Genomic DNA, 16,379 nt, shown 5'->3' with positions numbered 1-16,379 from the left:
TCCAGTGCTTGCAGTGGGCGGTTCTCCTGCTGCTGTCACTGCTGGCTTCCCTGGACTCAGTTACTGATTAGTGCTCTATCCTCGGGGTGTGTTGGTGACACCCCAAACAGACCAAGGTATTTGGTGTTTGTATTTGATACAGAGTGGGGAGCAGCATAACCCGGGGTGGGCGTCCTCAGACCCCCGCCAGGGACTTACTCCTTTTTATTTACACAAAATACAATGAGGTCCCGCTTTGACCCCAAGTTGGGTATTTCTGGAAAGTTCGGAAGGGGTCAGCCTCCCCTGACAGGTGCCCTCAGGCCAGTGGGGGATGGCAAAAGCAAGCAGGGGCCAAGGGGACCGGCTGGCTCCGGCCTCAGCAGGCCGTGCTGGCTGTTTGTGCCATGCTGGAGAAGGGGGTGGATGGGGCGGTGGTTATAAGTGCTACCGCCCAGGGCCATGACCCCAGAACTGTACCCTGTGAGGCTGTGTGAGACACCCCAAGATGAAGCTGCCGGGCCAGGACGAGCTGGATGTCTCCAGTTCCTGTGAAAATGGGCCTTCGGGAGAGCAGAATGGTGGTGCTGACCCCAGCCCTGATGGCCCCTCGGACACAGACTGCAGAGAAGTGGGGGAGCCCCGGGATCCTCTGCTCTTCGTCCAGCTGAACGAGCTGCTGGGCAGGCCGCAGGCACTGGGCTGGAGACAGACAGGCAGGTGAGGGGGACGCCTGCTGGCAGGGAGCCTGCTCCATCCCTTCCAGGACTCCCCACTTCAAGCCTCTCCCTGGATGCTGCTCAGAACAGTCAGATCCCCAACACCCAAGGCTAGGGGAGGCGGCCTAGAGAGAGACACACTCGGCCTGGCTGGGAAGGGAGACAGAAGAGAGTCTGCAGGATCCCGAGTGGACCCCCAAGTAGCACTGTGCACCCCTTCCCCTCTGCAGGTGGGTGGTGTTTGAAGAGAAGTTGGAGGTGGGTGCAGGTCGCTGGAGCGCCCCCCACGTGCCCACCGTGACACTGCCTGGACTCCGGAAGCTGCGGGCGGCGCTGGCCTCGGGCTTGGTGCTGCTCGACTGCCCGGCTCAGAGTCTCCCCGAGCTCGTGGGTACGAGGGGCCTCTGCGGGGAGGGCTTGGCCAGTGATTCCTAAAGATCTGGAATTTTCCAGAACCCACACCACCCTGGCCAGTGAATATCCCAGCTCCAGGGGGTGGGGGAGCTGGGAAACAGTTGAGGGACCGAGGTTTGCTCACTCCCGAGACCGCCAGCAGGGAAAGGAAGGGCGTGAGGGAGAAGTTGCTCACGGCAGGGCCGCCCGCTGTTCTCCAGAGCAGGTGAGCGCGGTGGAGTGGCTGAGCCCTGAACATCAGGAGCTGCTGCGGGCGCTGCTGCTGCAGAGACCCCTGCACGGGGGCCAGACCCCAGGCACCAGGCGCTGCCCAGGTGAGCACCCCCTCCCCAGGGCAGGAGCGCCCGGTCCCCCTGCACCTTCCCTGGGAGGGTAGCCCAGAGCCTGCAGGATGCAGGGAGAGAAGGGTAGGGGGTGCAGGAGGAGAGAGCAGCCCGGGTAGGGGGCGCCCGGCTGCCCACAGTCATTCCTTCCACCCTCACACCCACCCGCTCAGGCAGACCCTCCATTTAGCCCACTTCATTGAGGAGAAAAAGTGAAGCCCAGAAAAGGGAAAGACGAGCTGGAACAATCACTGTGACTCAATGACAAAGCGGGTGAGGGCGCCCTGGGGGTCCTGCCCAAAAGCCCAGGCTCACAGCCACCCCATAACCGTGTTTTGAAGGATTTGCCCATGCAAGATGTGTTCCGGGGGACGAGGAGGAGCGCCAGAAGGAACAGGTGTGGCACCCTTCCTTGGGCAGAGCTGCAAGGCAGGGGGACTCAGGGATCCACAGCCCCCCACCCCTGAGAACAGGTCAAAGTGTCGACCCTATGTAGGGCAGAGCAGGAGGCCTGATGGCCACCCTGTCAACAAAGGGTTCCCAGAGAACCGGGGAGGGGGGATGCCACCCCTCCCCCAGGGCAGCTCTCCCTGTCCATCTTTCTCATCCTGTGTCTCCTTGAACCCGCCCAGTGCCGCAGCCCCCTGCGGCAGGTGCTGCCTCCAGGGACAGAGGCGGGGGTCGTGCTGGCAGGGGCGCTGGGCTTCCTGGAGCAGCCGCTGGCTGTCTTCGTGCGCCTGCAGGAGCCTGCGATGCTGGAGGCCGTCGTGGAGGTGCCGCTCCCCTGCAGGTGAGGCTGCGGTGCTGTGGGGCTTGGGGGTCCCCGGGTGTTAGTGGGGACCAGTTCTCTACAAGTGGGGGGGCGCGCTGGGAGTCTGGGTCTGTGTGTGGAGGGGGTGCAGAGGAGGCTGATGCGGGGCTGGGGCTACCTGTGGGATGTCGCCCCTCACCCCACCCACCCCTACTCTACCTGGTACTTTTCACAGGTTTTTCTGCCTCCTCCTTGGCGTCCCCAAACAGGCCAAGGGCTACCATGAGATGGGCCGGGCAGCTGCTGTCCTCCTCAGCGACCCGGTGAGCCTGTGTGTGTGGAGGCGGGAGGGTGTCCATCTGTGGCCAGCAACTGTGGTAGCCTCTTCCCCTGCGCAGTTAGGACACAGCATGGCCAGGGATGGACCCTCCAGAAGCATCTTTGTGTGTTGAGCCTCTGAAAATGCAAGTGCAGGGCCAGATCTGCATTTATGTATAGCCTGTGTCTCTGTCCCCAGCAATTTCAGTGGTCAGTTCGCCAGGCCAGCAGCCCTTGCGACCTGCTAGTTGCCCTGGATGCCTTCTTGGAGGAGGTGACAGTACTCCCCCCGGGTCGGTGGGACCCGACAACTCGACTCCCCCCGCCTAAATGTCTGCACAAAAGGTAGCTGGGGTCATCATCCCATAGAGACTCTCCCCACAGGCCTCTGGGGCCCCTTCACTTTTGAGGAGACCCGGCTGGGAAAGGGGTGGGGATTTACCTTCGCCTACGAGTCCGGAGGCAGAGCCGCAAGCCGCCGCCAGGGGGCGCCGCGAGATACGAGGGCTGGGGGCTCCTCCGCCAACCTGGGTCCCCTTTCTGCTCAGGCTCCCCCCGCAATTGCGGGAGACCAAGGGCACCGCTGCCCGGCGTGGGGCTTCGGCGGACAAGCACGGCCAGGAGCTGCAGCGCACAGGCAGGTGAGGAGCGGGCGGGGCAGCGGCGCGGAGCTCCTGGGGATGGGGGCCCGCCTAGAGGAGACAAGCGGAGCCAGGGCTGGGGGCTGTCTGTGTGGGGGCCCCCGGGGCTGGGAGCGGCTCTGGGCCCCTGGATCACTGACGATGCTCGGGGGGAGACTCTTCGGGGGCCTTGTCCAGGACGTGCGTAGAAAGGCCCCGTGGTATCCCAGCGATTTCTTGGACGCCCTGCACCCCCAGTGCCTTTCAGCGGTGCTCTACATTTACCTGGCTACCGTCACAAATGCCATCACCTTCGGTGGGCTGCTGGGAGAAGCCACCGACCGTGCCCAGGTGGGTGGAGGGATGACTGTGGGCACAAGCTTCGTCAAATATAAAGCCCTTTCTGGGACTCTGGTGGACAGAGGCGGCATTCCCCACGCTTTGGGTCCTGGGCTAAGCTCCTGTCACCTTTAGGGGCTGCTGGAAAGTTTCCTGGGCACGGCAGTGGCTGGAGCAGCCTTCTGCCTGCTGGCCGGCCAGCCCCTGACCATCCTCAGCAGCACGGGGCCAGTGCTGGTCTTCGAACGCCTGCTCTTCTCCTTCAGCAGGTGCCACACCCTCCCTCTCCCCCCACCCCAACCCTGTCCCAGCCCCTGGGCTGGGGGCACCCTCAGAAGGGAGGGGCGGCCGTACTGACTCCAGGGAGTCTGGTTAGGTGGGGCGCAGAACAGCCCTGCAGAGCCTACCTGTCACCCCACAGAGATTACGGCCTGGACTACCTGCCCTTTCGCCTGTGGGTGGGCATCTGGGTGGCCACCTTCTGCCTGGCACTGGTGGCCACAGAGGCCAGTGTGCTGGTGCGCTATTTCACCCGCTTCACCGAGGAAGGCTTCTGTGCTCTCATCAGCCTCATCTTCATCTATGACGCCGTGGGCAAAATGCTGAGCCTGGCCCAGGCCTACCCCATCCAGACATCGGGCACTCCCGCCTATGGCTGCATCTGCCAGTACCCGGACCCAGGGGGTAGGAGAGGGAAAGGGAGCCTGGCAAGATGGGGGAGCATGCCAGTGGGGGAGGGGTTGTCCCTTGGCTGTCCCTCCAGTTCAGTGGTCAAAGGTACATGCCTGACATGCGCCGGGACTTCAACTGGAACCCCAGAACCTGACACTAACACTGTCAGGGTGGCCCTGGTGACCCCAGAATTTGCAGGCCCGGTTGGCCAGGCGTGGCTAGGAGTGGCCCAGGTTCCTCTGAAGCACACTTGAGAGGCTCTCATCTTCCCCCCAAAACTTGCCGAGCACTTCACCTCCCCAACCCAGCAGTGCTTCTTCTCACCCTGGTTCAGAATCAACTTGAGAAGACAGCAGAGGAAGTAGTTCATTACCAATGTATTTCCAGTGATGCTTCTGGAAGAATGCGGTTACTCTTTCCTCTGGGAAATGGACTTACCCACGCGGCCACAACCTCACGGGTCAGGGCTGGTCTTGCTCAGTGCAGCCACCAGGCACACCACTTCCTCTTAAGATGCGGGTTTGGGGGAGCAAGGCCGGGCAGGCCGGCTTCTCCCAAAGGCCCCGGTCAGGTCTCTGCTCTCCCTGGAGTCTAGGCCCCATGGCTGGAGAGAAACAGGGGTTCTTGGTGGAAACACAGATGTGTGGGCTCGGTCACGGGGTGAATATTTGTTTGGCATCAGCTCTGGCCAGGGATAGAGGCAGGCAGAAATTTGGGAGCGCACACATCTCAGGACTGAAGTCAGCAGGCAGATGGGGCAGAGCTAAAGCACTCACTCCTTCATCGGGAACCGTGGGATGCGGTTCTGGAAAAGGTTCCCAGGGCCCAGCGCTTAATTCTCTGCTTGGCAGGAAATGAATCTCAATGGACAGTGCCAAGGCCTGAAGACAGAGACAACAAGCTCAGCCTGGTGAGGTGCTGCTGGGTCCGGGAAAGAATGGGCGGGCAGAGGCCAGAGAAGACAGTGGCTCCTGCTACTTCCCACCCCCAGGCTGGGGGCATGCTCAAGGGTCTTAAGGCGCTGCTGCTGGTGGTAACGGAGACCTATTCTGGATCCTCCATGTCTACTAAGTCCCTGGGAGTCCCCTAGGGTGGGTTCCAGGGAGCAGGAAGTTTATTCTGGCGTAGTCTCACCCCAGCATCCCCGGATAGGACCTAGGCCTGGTCAATGTGTCCTTGATGCCCCCATCTGAGTGCACCCAGCGAGGCGGTCGCCCTCGTGGGCCCGGCTGCCACACGGCCCCGGACATCGCCTTCTTCTCCCTGCTCCTCTTCCTCACCGCCTTCCTTTCGGCCACGGCTCTCCAGCACATAAAGTCCAGCCGCTTCTTCCCATCCATGGTGAGCACCGCTGCCTTGCTGCAAGAGAGGGTGGGGGAGCCCACTGGGCCCTGCCCACCAGGGAGGGGGAGCTGGAGCCCGGGACCTGAGTGAGTATCCACTGGGGACCAGGTACGCAAGGTTCTGGGTGACTTCTCCTCCGTCCTGGCCATCCTGCTGGGCTGCGGCCTCGATGCCCTCCTGGGCCTGGCCACACCGAAGCTCATGGTGCCTCGTGAATTCAAGGTAAGAGCTGGGGGGCTGGAGCGACAACACAGCAGGTAGGGCGTTTGCCTTGCATGCGGCCAACCTGGGTTCGATTCCCAGCATCCCATATGGTCTCCTGAGCACCGCCAGGAGTAATTCCTGAGTGCATGATCCAGGAATAATCTCTGTGCATCACTGGGTATGACCCAAAAAAAAAAAAAAAAGCAAAGTAAGAGCTGGGGCACAGGGGGTCAGCAGCTGGGACCCTGAAGGAGGAACAGGCAGAAATCTTGCCCTTCTCCATGGATCTGCCATTTTTCATTTGGGAAAGATGAGTGACACCAATGGGTGCATAGGACTGTAAGGGTTGGGAGGTGCCACCCTGGTACTGAGTGAGAACCATCTGAAGCTATTCTGGCAGGGATGGGGTTAAAATGCTGCATGGGGGTTGGGGGATGGGCAGAGCCTTAGTACTTGCCTTGCATGTTGCCCCTGGGTTTGATCCCTGGCACCCCATATTGTCCCCTGAGCCCACCAGGAGTGATTCCTGAGTACACAGTCAGGAGTCAGCCCGAGCATTGTGGGGTGTGACCCCCAAAGGCACTGATAAACCATCTTAGATTTGTGCCCCCTTCTGCCACTCCCTACTGTTTGATCTTTGACAAGGAAACTTTCTTTTTGGCTTTTTGGATTAAACCTGATGATGTCAGGGGTTCTCTGGGCTCTGCACTCAGGAATTACCCCTGGCGGTGTAATACCCAGAATCGAACCTGGGTCAGGTAAACACCCTACCCGCTGTACTATCGCCCTGGCCCCAAGGGAACCCACGTTTCTGAGCCTCAGTTTCTTTATCTGTAAAATGGAAATGAGAAACAGAAGGTGACAGGGGGAAGCCTGTTTCACAATGCCGGGACTGACACGTAGCAAGACCTCAACCACGTTTGCCACCGTCCCCACGCCCCTCCACAGCCCCGTCTCTTCTCTGCCTGCTCTGATACAACAAAGCTCAGGACCGAGCCTGCGTCTGGAGCTCCTCCTGCCACCCCAAACTCCAGCTAGGGCAGTCAGAGGCTCTGCCAACTAGGGTGCCCCTCTCCTCCCCCCTCTCCTCGCACAGACGCTTGTAATGAGAGCAGACGCAGCCGCACCCAGCCCTGCCTGTTGGGCCTCAGATCCAGGCAGGTCGCAGCCTGAGTGGCCCCACCCTGAGTAGGGGTGCACGGGGAAAGAGGGTTCTGTCCACGCGTGTGGGCAGGCCTTACCCACCCGCTGCTTCCTCTAGGAGGTCCAAAGCTCTGCGTCCCAAGCTCCAGGCTCAGCACCCCCTTCCCAGGGCTGCTTCCCCTCTTCCCCCTCAGGCTTTGAAGGCTCAAGGAAGCTTCAAACCAATGAGGCAGCACGAGCTCCCACATACTTCCTCGTGTCTGGGGTGGGCAGGATAGTACCAAATCTGGGGTACACTGGTGAGGTACTCTTGGGAGACTCCCACCCACCTGTCCCCGGACCTCTCCCCCAGCCCACACTCCCTGGGCGAGGCTGGCTGGTGTCACCTTTTGGAGCCAACCCCTGGTGGCTGAGTGTGGCGGCCGCCCTGCCGGCTCTCCTGCTGTCCATCCTCATCTTCATGGACCAACAGATCACAGCGGTCATCCTCAACCGCTCTGAGTACCGGCTGCGGGTAAGCCTGCCAGGGACCCCCCAAACCCAAGGGGAATAGAAGCTCCAGGGAGGCACCGAGGCTCCCCAGCTCCTACGCCGGTGCTGGACTGGCTGCCTCTCATGGTGCCACTGTGGCCCCCCAGAAAGGAGCCGGTTTCCACCTGGACCTCCTCTGCGTGGCGGTGTTGATGCTGCTCACGTCTGTGCTGGGGCTGCCCTGGTACGTGTCGGCCACCGTCATCTCCCTGGCCCACATGGACAGTCTCCGGAGAGAGAGCAGAGCCTGTGCCCCAGGGGAGCCTCCCAGCTTCCTGGGTATCAGGTACGGCCAGTGGTCAGGAGCCAGTGGTGGTCAGCAAGGAGGGTTGGTGGGGTCCCGGGCTAAGGTGTGTGGGTGCAGCTTAAACTCTCATCTCTGGAGGGCTCCTCACTGCCTACAGGCACAGCTGGGGTGAAAGGAGGCTCTGGGTGCCATGAGTCATATCATCTCAGTCCTCTGTCAGCCCTGAATGGAAGGACAGAGGCAGGCACGGCTGGGCCAGGGTGGGGCACCCCTAATCATCCCCGCTCAACATGGAAGCACCTCATAAATGTACAAAGGACCCACCACCAGCTCACTTCTGTACCTGTTGGGAACACACCTGAGCGTGGAGAGTATGTGCAACCAACTGAGGAAATGGCAAAATGACTCTATGACAGTGTTAAGCTTGCTCATGTTACACCAAAAGATTAATTTTTTTAATGTAGGAGTACTGCTATTAATTCAGCCATTGATTAAGCAGATTGAATTGGGTGTGAGCTCTATATTACTTAAAAAAATTTTTTTAATTGGATATTCGTGAGATAGACCATTACAAAGCTGTTCATAATTGGGTTTGCCATACAATGATCCAGCACCCATCCCTCCACCAGTGCACGTTTCCCACCACCAATGTCCCCTGTTTCCCTACGACCATCCCCAATGCCCCGCCTCCCACCCCCAGCCTCCGTCTATGGGAGACACTTTGCACTTTCCTTCTTGCTCTCTGCTCCTTTTCCCAAAAGATTAGATTTGAGAGAGAGAGAGAGAAAGAGAGAGAGAGAGAGAGAGCGCCCAGTTCAATTCCCTGGAATTGCATAGGTCCCCCTGAACACTGCTGGGTGTGGCCCCACATAAAGCAAAGAGCAGCTATGAGTTTGAGTTGCAGGAGATGCCCTGGTCTGTTCTCTCCACCCATTTCCCACAGCAAGCTAACCTCCACCAGGTGACTGCGGGCTCCCCACTTCCTCCAGGTCCAAGGTGGTGTCTGGCCAGTGAAGCCTGGGGTTCAGTGAAGCTAGGCCTGACCCCTGGCCATCTCCTCCTTTCCCCACAGGGAGCAGAGGCTGACAGGCCTAGTTGTATTCATCCTCACAGGCGTCTCTATCTTCCTGGCACCTGTGCTCAAGGTAAGTTTGCCTGGGACAGGGCTGGGCAACACTGAGCAGCTGAGCAGGAGATGACCTGGCTGACCCCTCCCTGCGCCTGGACACTGTGTGAATTCCGCTCCACACATGTCTCAACCCCCAGAATTGTCTGAACTGGGGTTGGAGAGAGAGTACAGCGGTAGGGCGCTCGCCCAGCATGCGGCTGAATGCAATCCCCTATGGTCCCCTGAGCACTGCCAGGAGTAATTCTGGTGCAGATCCAGGAGTAACCCCTAAGCATCGCTAGGTGTGACCCCAAAACATAAACAAACAAACAAGCAGAATCACCTGAACTTCTTGAGGAACTAAAGAGCTCAGGGAAGGGAACTTGAAAGAGATCACACCGCCCCTCCCATCCCCCAGACAGCTTCTCAAATCAGAAAAACCCAACTCTCACCTCATGGGCTTTTCAGCCGAGGAGCAGGGGGAGTCGGCGCCATCCTGAGTGTCCAAGCACTACGCCGGCTCCAGCCTCCAGCAGGCCTGAACTAAGTGTGTGAACGTCTCATCAAAGGCAAAACCCCTTCATTTTCCCTCACCAAATTTTCTGAAATCCCTGCTATGCACACGGCTCCTAGGTATTGGGGGATGGATGAAGTAGGGCAAGGGGAGGAGTATTGAAAGGGAGCAAGGATCCAAGGCCATCAGCATAGCATGTGGATACACACTCTCGCATGCACACACACGCGCACGCGCACACACGTGCACACACACATGCACAGGCACAAGCACACACACGCACAGGCACACGCGCATACACGTACACGCACATGCACGCACACTCGTGCATGCACACACGCGCGCGCACACACACGTGCACACACACATGCACACGCACACACACGCACAGGCACACGCGCATACACGTACATGCACATGCACACACATGCACAAGCGCTCAAACACGTGCACACACACGTACACACATACATGTGCATGTGCACGCACGCACTCGCACACGCACACACACACACACACGCCAAAATTGAATGACAAGAGCCAGCAGAGAGGTTCAATGAGCCGGGACAGCGAGCAAGAAGTATGGAAGGGGCCCGGGAGGCGGCCAGGGAAGGGAAAGGTCAGGGAGGCTGGTGAGAGTGAGCATGGCGGGAGCCAGATGGACCGGCTCAGCCACTTGCTAATGAAGCGACTCTCATTCAGCAGGTATTTACTGAGCATAAAGCAAGCGCTGTGCCAGGGACTAGTGGGGCCTCAGAGATCAATCACATGCTTCCATCCTGGTGAGAGGAGATAGGTTTACACAAAAACTCAAGCAATAGGATAACTGGAGTGTGGAGGAAAAAGTGAAAAGAGGCCAGGGAGAGAGCTGAAGCGGTAAGACGTGTGCCTGGCACGCACGAGGCCTTAAAGTTAATCTGTGGCACTGTGAGGCCCTGAGCTCTGCTGGGTGCGACACTGATGGTCCCCAAGCATTCCCGTGCCTGAGTACATACTGCAGAGCATCAACAGGTGCAGCCTACGAGGCCCAGAGCCCTGCTGGGGTCACCCTTATGAAAATAAGGGGGTTGAGGCTAGAGAGACAGTACAGGGGATAAGGCACTTGACTTGCATGTGGCCATCCTTGGTTTGATCCCCAGCATTGCAGAGGGTATCCTGAGCACTGCTAGGAGTGAGTCCAGAGCAGAGCAGTGGGTATGGCTCCAAGATTCCCTAAAATAAGAGAAGGTGAGGTGATCAAGAGTGCTGGGGGGGGCTGGAGCAATAGCATAGCAGGTAGGGCGTTTGCCTTGCACGCAGCCGACCCAGGTTCGATTCCCAGGATCCCATATGGTCCCCTGAGCACTGCCGGGGCAATTCCTGAGTGCAGAGCCAGGAGTGACCCCTGTGCATTGCCGGGTGTGACTCAAAAAGAAAAAAAAAGAGTGCTTGGGTTTACTGGACACTGCAGGGACAGGAAGGCCTTCCTGGGTGTCCAGGGGAGGTGTGGGCGGCACGATCAGGGAGGGAACTTGGGAAGAGCACTGCAGGTGGAGGGAACGGCAAAGCACAGGCAGGGAGGGCCCAAAGAAACAGAAATGGAGTGTGGGGATATGGGAGAGGGGGCTAGAGAACAGACAGACCAGCCTTTCCAAGATCCAGTTTCCCCGAGTCAGGGAGACAGTAATAGAAGGGGCTTCCGGGCTGGAGGGAAGGCTGGATGAGATCGGGCATGTACAGTGCAGAAGCCTGGAATGAGCCGCGCAGGTGCAGGTGCTGGAGCAGGCAGGTAGGGGCGCATCTGGGCAGCTGGCAGAGGTCGACTCCTTTGTTTCTCGCTCCAGTTCATCCCAATGCCGGTGCTCTACGGCATCTTCCTGTACATGGGGGTGGCGGCCATGAGCGGCATCCAGGTGAGCTCAGTGCGACTACCAGGAGATCCCAATCCACCAACGGAAATAATCCTCCTTGCTGGCACCGCACCTGCCCTCGCTAGCCCCCTCCGGCCTGTTTTTCCTGACTCTCCTTGACCCCGGGACTCTGGATGGGTCGTGCATTGGATGGGCAGGACCGCTGGGGCCTTCTCCATGCCCTTCCTCCCCATGCCAGTCTCGGGAAGCTGACAGGTGACCCTTGCCAGTGACCACGTACCAGCTTTCCTGTACCTCTGTTCCGCAGTTCACAAAGAGGGTGCAGCTGTTGCTGATGCCGGCCAAACACCAGCCAGACCTCCTGTTCCTGCGTCACGTGCCTTTGAGCCGGGTGCACCTCTTCACAGCCATCCAGCTGGCCTGCCTGGCTGTGCTGTGGATTGTCAAATCCACGCCCGCGGCCATCGTCTTCCCCCTCGTGGTGAGGTGGGGGCATGGGTGGGCTGTGTCCTGGGAGACTGAGCAGGGCAGCATAACTAAGCACCCCATACCCCAAAAGGAACAAACACCGCCCCCCCACACACACACCTCTGGCAGGGATTCCTAGGTCAAAGGGAGAGAGTTGAGGGGTCGGGGGATGCCTCCAGAGGGGCTGGTCCCGGGATAACCTGATTCAAGTCCGTTCCAACCTCTTCCAGTCCATCAACTGCAAAGGGGGATACAGAGTCCAGAAGAAGAGTGGCCCCGGGAGAGGCTCTGAGGGCACTTGCCTTATTCAGGGAGATGCTAACGTGGGCAGCTTCTGGTATTATTTTGCTCACTAAAGGAGTTAAGGGGCCAGAGCAAGTACAGCAGGTAGGGGGTCTTCCCTGCACGCAGCCAACCTGATCCCTGGTAACCTATATAGTCCCCCAAGTACCTCAAGAGTAATTCCTGAGCACAGAGCCAGGAGTAACTCCTGAGCATGACTGGGATGTGACCCAAAGAATTAAAAAATAAAAGGAGTTAAGAGTCGGGGGCTTCTTTACAGGAGGATTGTCCACGTCCCACTGATCTCTGAGATACTCTGGGCCTCAGTTTCCTTCTCTGTACATTGAAAATAATCATATCTATCATGTAAACATGAGTTAGCAGTCAGTGAAATGATACACAATGTCCATCCCATGTAACAGCTACGTTACTGTTGCTAAGTATCCCTGCTACTAGAGCTACAACCCTGGACTTTGTGTCCTTTCTGTCACTGCAGCTGCTGGGCCTGGCCGGGGTCAGGAAGGCCCTGGAGTGGGTCTTCTCCGCTCAGGAACTCCTGTGGCTGGATGAGCTGCTGCTAGAGGAGCAAAGCCTCCAGGAGAAGGGGACAGTGCCAGAGGACGCCTTCAGTGGAAGTGACAGTGAAGATGTGAGTTTCTGAAATGGTCCTCTTAGAGGAAGGGGGGAGGTGGGGTGAGCGCTCCCATTCAGGTCTTGCCCACTAATATCACTGTTACACCCTAAGATCCATCAGATCACATCAGCGTGGAATGGATACAGGCACCCAGGAGTGGGGGGGGGGCTCTTTCTTCCTAGGGCAGCGGGGCCCTGGCTTGTCAACCCTTGGGGGTGGGGGGAAAAGGACCCGTCCAAGAGCTTGCAAGACCTGAACTCTACCATTTAATGACATGCATGTTGCATGTCAAACGTCTTACCTGCTCATGCATGGTCTATCTTAACCCCGATTTTCTCCCTTAACATGTTTGTGTCTATTTGCTGTCCGGATCCCTTTCTCTCTGCACATTCCCACTTCGTCTTCGGATCTGTTTTACAGTCAGAGCTGATGTATCAGCCAAAGACTCCGGAAATCAAGATCTCTGTGAATTAGCTGGATTGGGACCTGGGGAGTGGAGCCTGCAGGAAAATGAGCGTGAGGTGAGGGCGCAGGAAGGTCCCTGGCATTGAGGATAGGACGTTGGGATGGGGGAGGGGTGCAGGCCTTGGAAATGTTCAATTTGCTGACCAGCTATTTCTCTTCGTGTTCCAGTCTCTCATGAACCCCAGACTGGCAGCGGTTGGGGTGGGAGTAAGGGGTAGGACCAAAAAGTTTCTCCAGAGTGAAGGGAGCAAGGAAGGATGCCCCGGGGGCGCGACACCTGCGACACTGACGTCTGGTCGGTAGAGGGAGCTCAAGCTCACCCTGAACTGGACGTGGGGCTGGGGGTGGGGAAGGGATAGCCCGGCCCAGAGCCCAAGCCCCGCCCGAGGCTCCTTCCGAGGATCGCACTCCAGACAGTGGAGGGACTGTCACTTGCTCTCTGGCAGCCCTCCGGTTTCCCCATGCACTCATCACAACATTTTTGAGTGCCTACACGGAGTTATCTAGATACTAGAGTTTCAGTGATAAGCCGATCTCGGTGCCTGACCTCAGGAAGGTTAAATTCCAGGGAGAAGACAAATAAACAGAGATAGTGGAAAGGGCTGGCCAGGGGCGCATGGCCTGCGGTCCAGGCAAATCGCTCAGCCCTTCTTGCAGCAACGTGGGAAGCGGGACAGACGGGGAAGCTCCCTGGAGGGAAGATGGTAGGGACAGAGGGTGCAGTGTGCAAAAATCTGGAGTAATTTTCCTTGGATTGATTAGCTCAACTCGTTGGGCCACAGAAAACGCTCTTCTCCTTACTTCTTCAAGACCAAAAGAACTTCACCTTTGGTAGTGGGTTATACTTAACCACTACCAAAGTGGGGATTGAAGAAGTCAGTAACCCACTGGTACCCACTGTCATTGGTATCCATCATCATTGGTGACCTGCTACCAATAGTACCACCGCCATTGGTAGTGGGCTATACATATGGGGCTTGGAGAAGCCATTGGTAGTGGATTATACTTATGGGGCTCGACGAACAGACCGGTTGGCCCAGAACAAGATCTCCCTGACTCTCACAACCCGGTGTGCTCACTGTTTTGCTTCTCTTTACCCTGTGTAGCCTCAAGATCTGACCACATCACGTCTGCTCAGTTCACAGGGGATGCTGAAGAAGTCAAGAAATGGCTGACTTACTGCCAGATGCTCAGGCAGCTGGGAACCTGGGACATGGGAGAAGACTGATGGGCAGTGAGCCAAGACCTCAGTCACCCACCTGAACCCGGGGTGGAGAGGGGCAGGGAATAAGCAGGTTGGTTAGTGGTTAGGAAGGGCTGGCAAGGCAGCAGGACTGACCAGGCCCCACTCTGCCATGAAAAGGATCCGAGTCCACAGAACCCTTCCCACTCTGAACTTGCTGCCTTCAAATTCCCTGACATGATCTGGGGGTTATCAGGGAACTCTTTCCAGCTTGCAAAAGTAAGGAAAAAGTCCCTCTCTCCAGAGTTATTAGTCTTCTTTTAAAACACATATAAAATTATCTTTGAGGCCAGGAGAGAACTTCAATGGTAGAGTTCATGCCTTGCATGTGTGAGGCCCTGAGTTTGATCCCTGCCATTGCCTTCTGACCTGTTGGCTTCCACATTATAGACCAATGTGGCCTATAATTTAAAAAAAAGTAAATTAATATATAGTGACTGGAGTGATAGGACAGCAGGCAGGGTGTCTGCCTTGCATGCAGCCAACCCAGTTCGATTCCTGGCATTTCTATGATCCCCTGATCCCACCAGGAGTGATCCCTGAGCACAGAACTACAAGTAATTCCTGAGTACCACTGGGTGTGACTCAAAAAATAAAAGAAAATGAACTTACTTCACAACATTAAAACAGTACAGAAATTTATCACTTGGAAATAAAAAACATCTGAGGTGATCAGCGTTCACTTTTCAATGTATATTATAATTTCAATTAATTTCAATGGACTCATTAATGCTTTGTATTACAAATAGGTTCACAGGGGCTGCAGAGATAGAAAAGAGGCAAAGCTTGTCTGACCATGGTTTGATCCCTGGTTCAGCATATAGTCCTAGAGCCCCACCAGGTTTAAGCCCTGGCTGTGTCCCCTCCCCCAAAACAAAGTGGATCATAGGTGTGGAGACCGCTCAAAGGGCCAGTGAGTCTGCTTTGCATGCAGGAGCTTAAGCACCATCAGGAATGACCCCCAAGTACCATGCAGGGAGAAGACCCAGAGCTGAAAGGAGACTCGAGTAGATCTCCTAGCAAGGAAGGCACATACCTGGGTTTGATTTCCTGTGCCACATGGACCCAAGTAGGCGTGGCCCCAGGCCCCCAAGCACTATGAGGTGTGGTCCCCACAAGAACAAAACAAGGGTGGGGGGGGAATGAACAGTGGTGAAGGCTTGGGTGTTGAAACACTGTAGGGCTGAAACCCAATCATGAATAACTTGGTAATGCGTGGTAAATTAATAATAAAAAAAGTAGATAAAACAGGGGGCTGGAGCAGTAGTATAGCAGATAGGGCACTTATTTTACACACAGCCGACCTGGGTTTGATCCCCAGAATCCCTTACAGTCCCCCAGCACCCCTAGGAGTAATACCTGAGTACAGAGCAAGGAGTAACCCCTGAGCATCATGAGGTGTGATCCCAAAACCAAAATAATAAAAATTTTTAAATTAAAACTAAATAAGAAATGAGAGCCAAGGAGATGGCCCAAAAGGAAAAAGAGTATATTTTAAAAACTTCCAAACATGTATTTTTCTCCTTTAACTATTTTTGTAAATGGATTTCTATTTTTTATTTTATTTTTTTTGCTTTTCGGCCACACCTGGCAATGCAGTCACCCTATTTGTGAGGCTATGGCATACAATCAATTTTAAAAAATAATATGTGTGAAAACATTCTCAAAATTTGGGGGATAATTTTGGGGGGGGATAATTTTTCGTTTGGGTTTTTTTTTGCTTTTTTGGGGGAGGTTACACCAGGTGATGCACAGGGGTTATTCCTGGCTCAAGCACTCAGGAATTACTCCTGGTGGTGCTCAGGGGGTCATATGGGATGCTGGGAATTGAACCTGGGTCAGCTGCATGCAAGGCAAATGCCCTACCCATAGTGCTATTGCTCCAGCCCCCTGGGGGAGATAATTTTTTTAATTAATTTTTTTAAATTAGTGAGTCACAGTGAGGGTACAGTTACAGATTCACACATTTCATGCTTGTTTTTCCCTCATGCAGTGTTTGGGAGCCCATCCCTCCACCAGTGTCCATTCTCCACCACCAATGAACCCAGTATCCCTCCCACTCCCAGTCCCATACCCCCAACCCCACCCCACCTCTGTAGCAGGGCATTCCAATTTGTTCTCTCTCTCTCTCTCTCTCTCTCTCTCTCTCTCTCTCTCTCTCTCTCTCTCTCTCCTTTTGGGTGTTGTGGTCTGCAATAGGGGTATTGAGTG

The 16,379-nt window shown here is 56.4% G+C and overlaps 1 protein-coding gene across 1 annotated transcript; it reads left to right on the top strand.

Moving 5' to 3' along the window:
* The first annotated feature begins 272 nt into the window (after positions 1–272).
* SLC4A9 (solute carrier family 4 member 9) lies at positions 273–14,698 on the top strand. Its single transcript, XM_055141986.1, has 21 exons — positions 273–699; positions 929–1,089; positions 1,313–1,426; positions 2,015–2,225; positions 2,422–2,509; positions 2,704–2,849; positions 3,053–3,145; positions 3,301–3,475; positions 3,599–3,732; positions 3,885–4,147; positions 4,987–5,045; positions 5,288–5,476; positions 5,588–5,701; positions 7,179–7,340; positions 7,465–7,643; positions 8,677–8,749; positions 11,050–11,118; positions 11,384–11,557; positions 12,323–12,475; positions 12,881–12,981; positions 14,032–14,698. Exons 1-20 carry the CDS (start codon positions 488–490, stop codon positions 12,932–12,934), a joined length of 2,823 nt encoding a protein of 940 aa, XP_054997961.1. The 5' UTR covers positions 273–487; the 3' UTR covers positions 12,935–12,981; positions 14,032–14,698.
* Positions 14,699–16,379: the final 1,681 nt, after the last annotated feature.

This window comes from Sorex araneus, chromosome 6 (assembly GCF_027595985.1).
Source record: "Sorex araneus isolate mSorAra2 chromosome 6, mSorAra2.pri, whole genome shotgun sequence".
Taxonomy (NCBI): domain Eukaryota; kingdom Metazoa; phylum Chordata; class Mammalia; order Eulipotyphla; family Soricidae; genus Sorex; species Sorex araneus.
Note: the sequence above shows the minus strand (reverse complement) of the source record. Positions and strands in the feature narration are given on the sequence as shown.

Excerpts from the sequence above, each read along its gene's own strand:
- SLC4A9 (XM_055141986.1), top strand. The coding sequence starts at position 488 with ATGAAGCTGCCGGGCCAGGACGAGCTGGATGTCTCCAGTTCCTGTGAA. Across the intron at positions 5,702-7,178 it reads TGGTGCCTCGTGAATTCAAG|CCCACACTCCCTGGGCGAGG; the intron begins GTAAGAGCTGGG and ends CCTCTCCCCCAG. Across the intron at positions 7,644-8,676 it reads CCCAGCTTCCTGGGTATCAG|GGAGCAGAGGCTGACAGGCC; the intron begins GTACGGCCAGTG and ends CTTTCCCCACAG.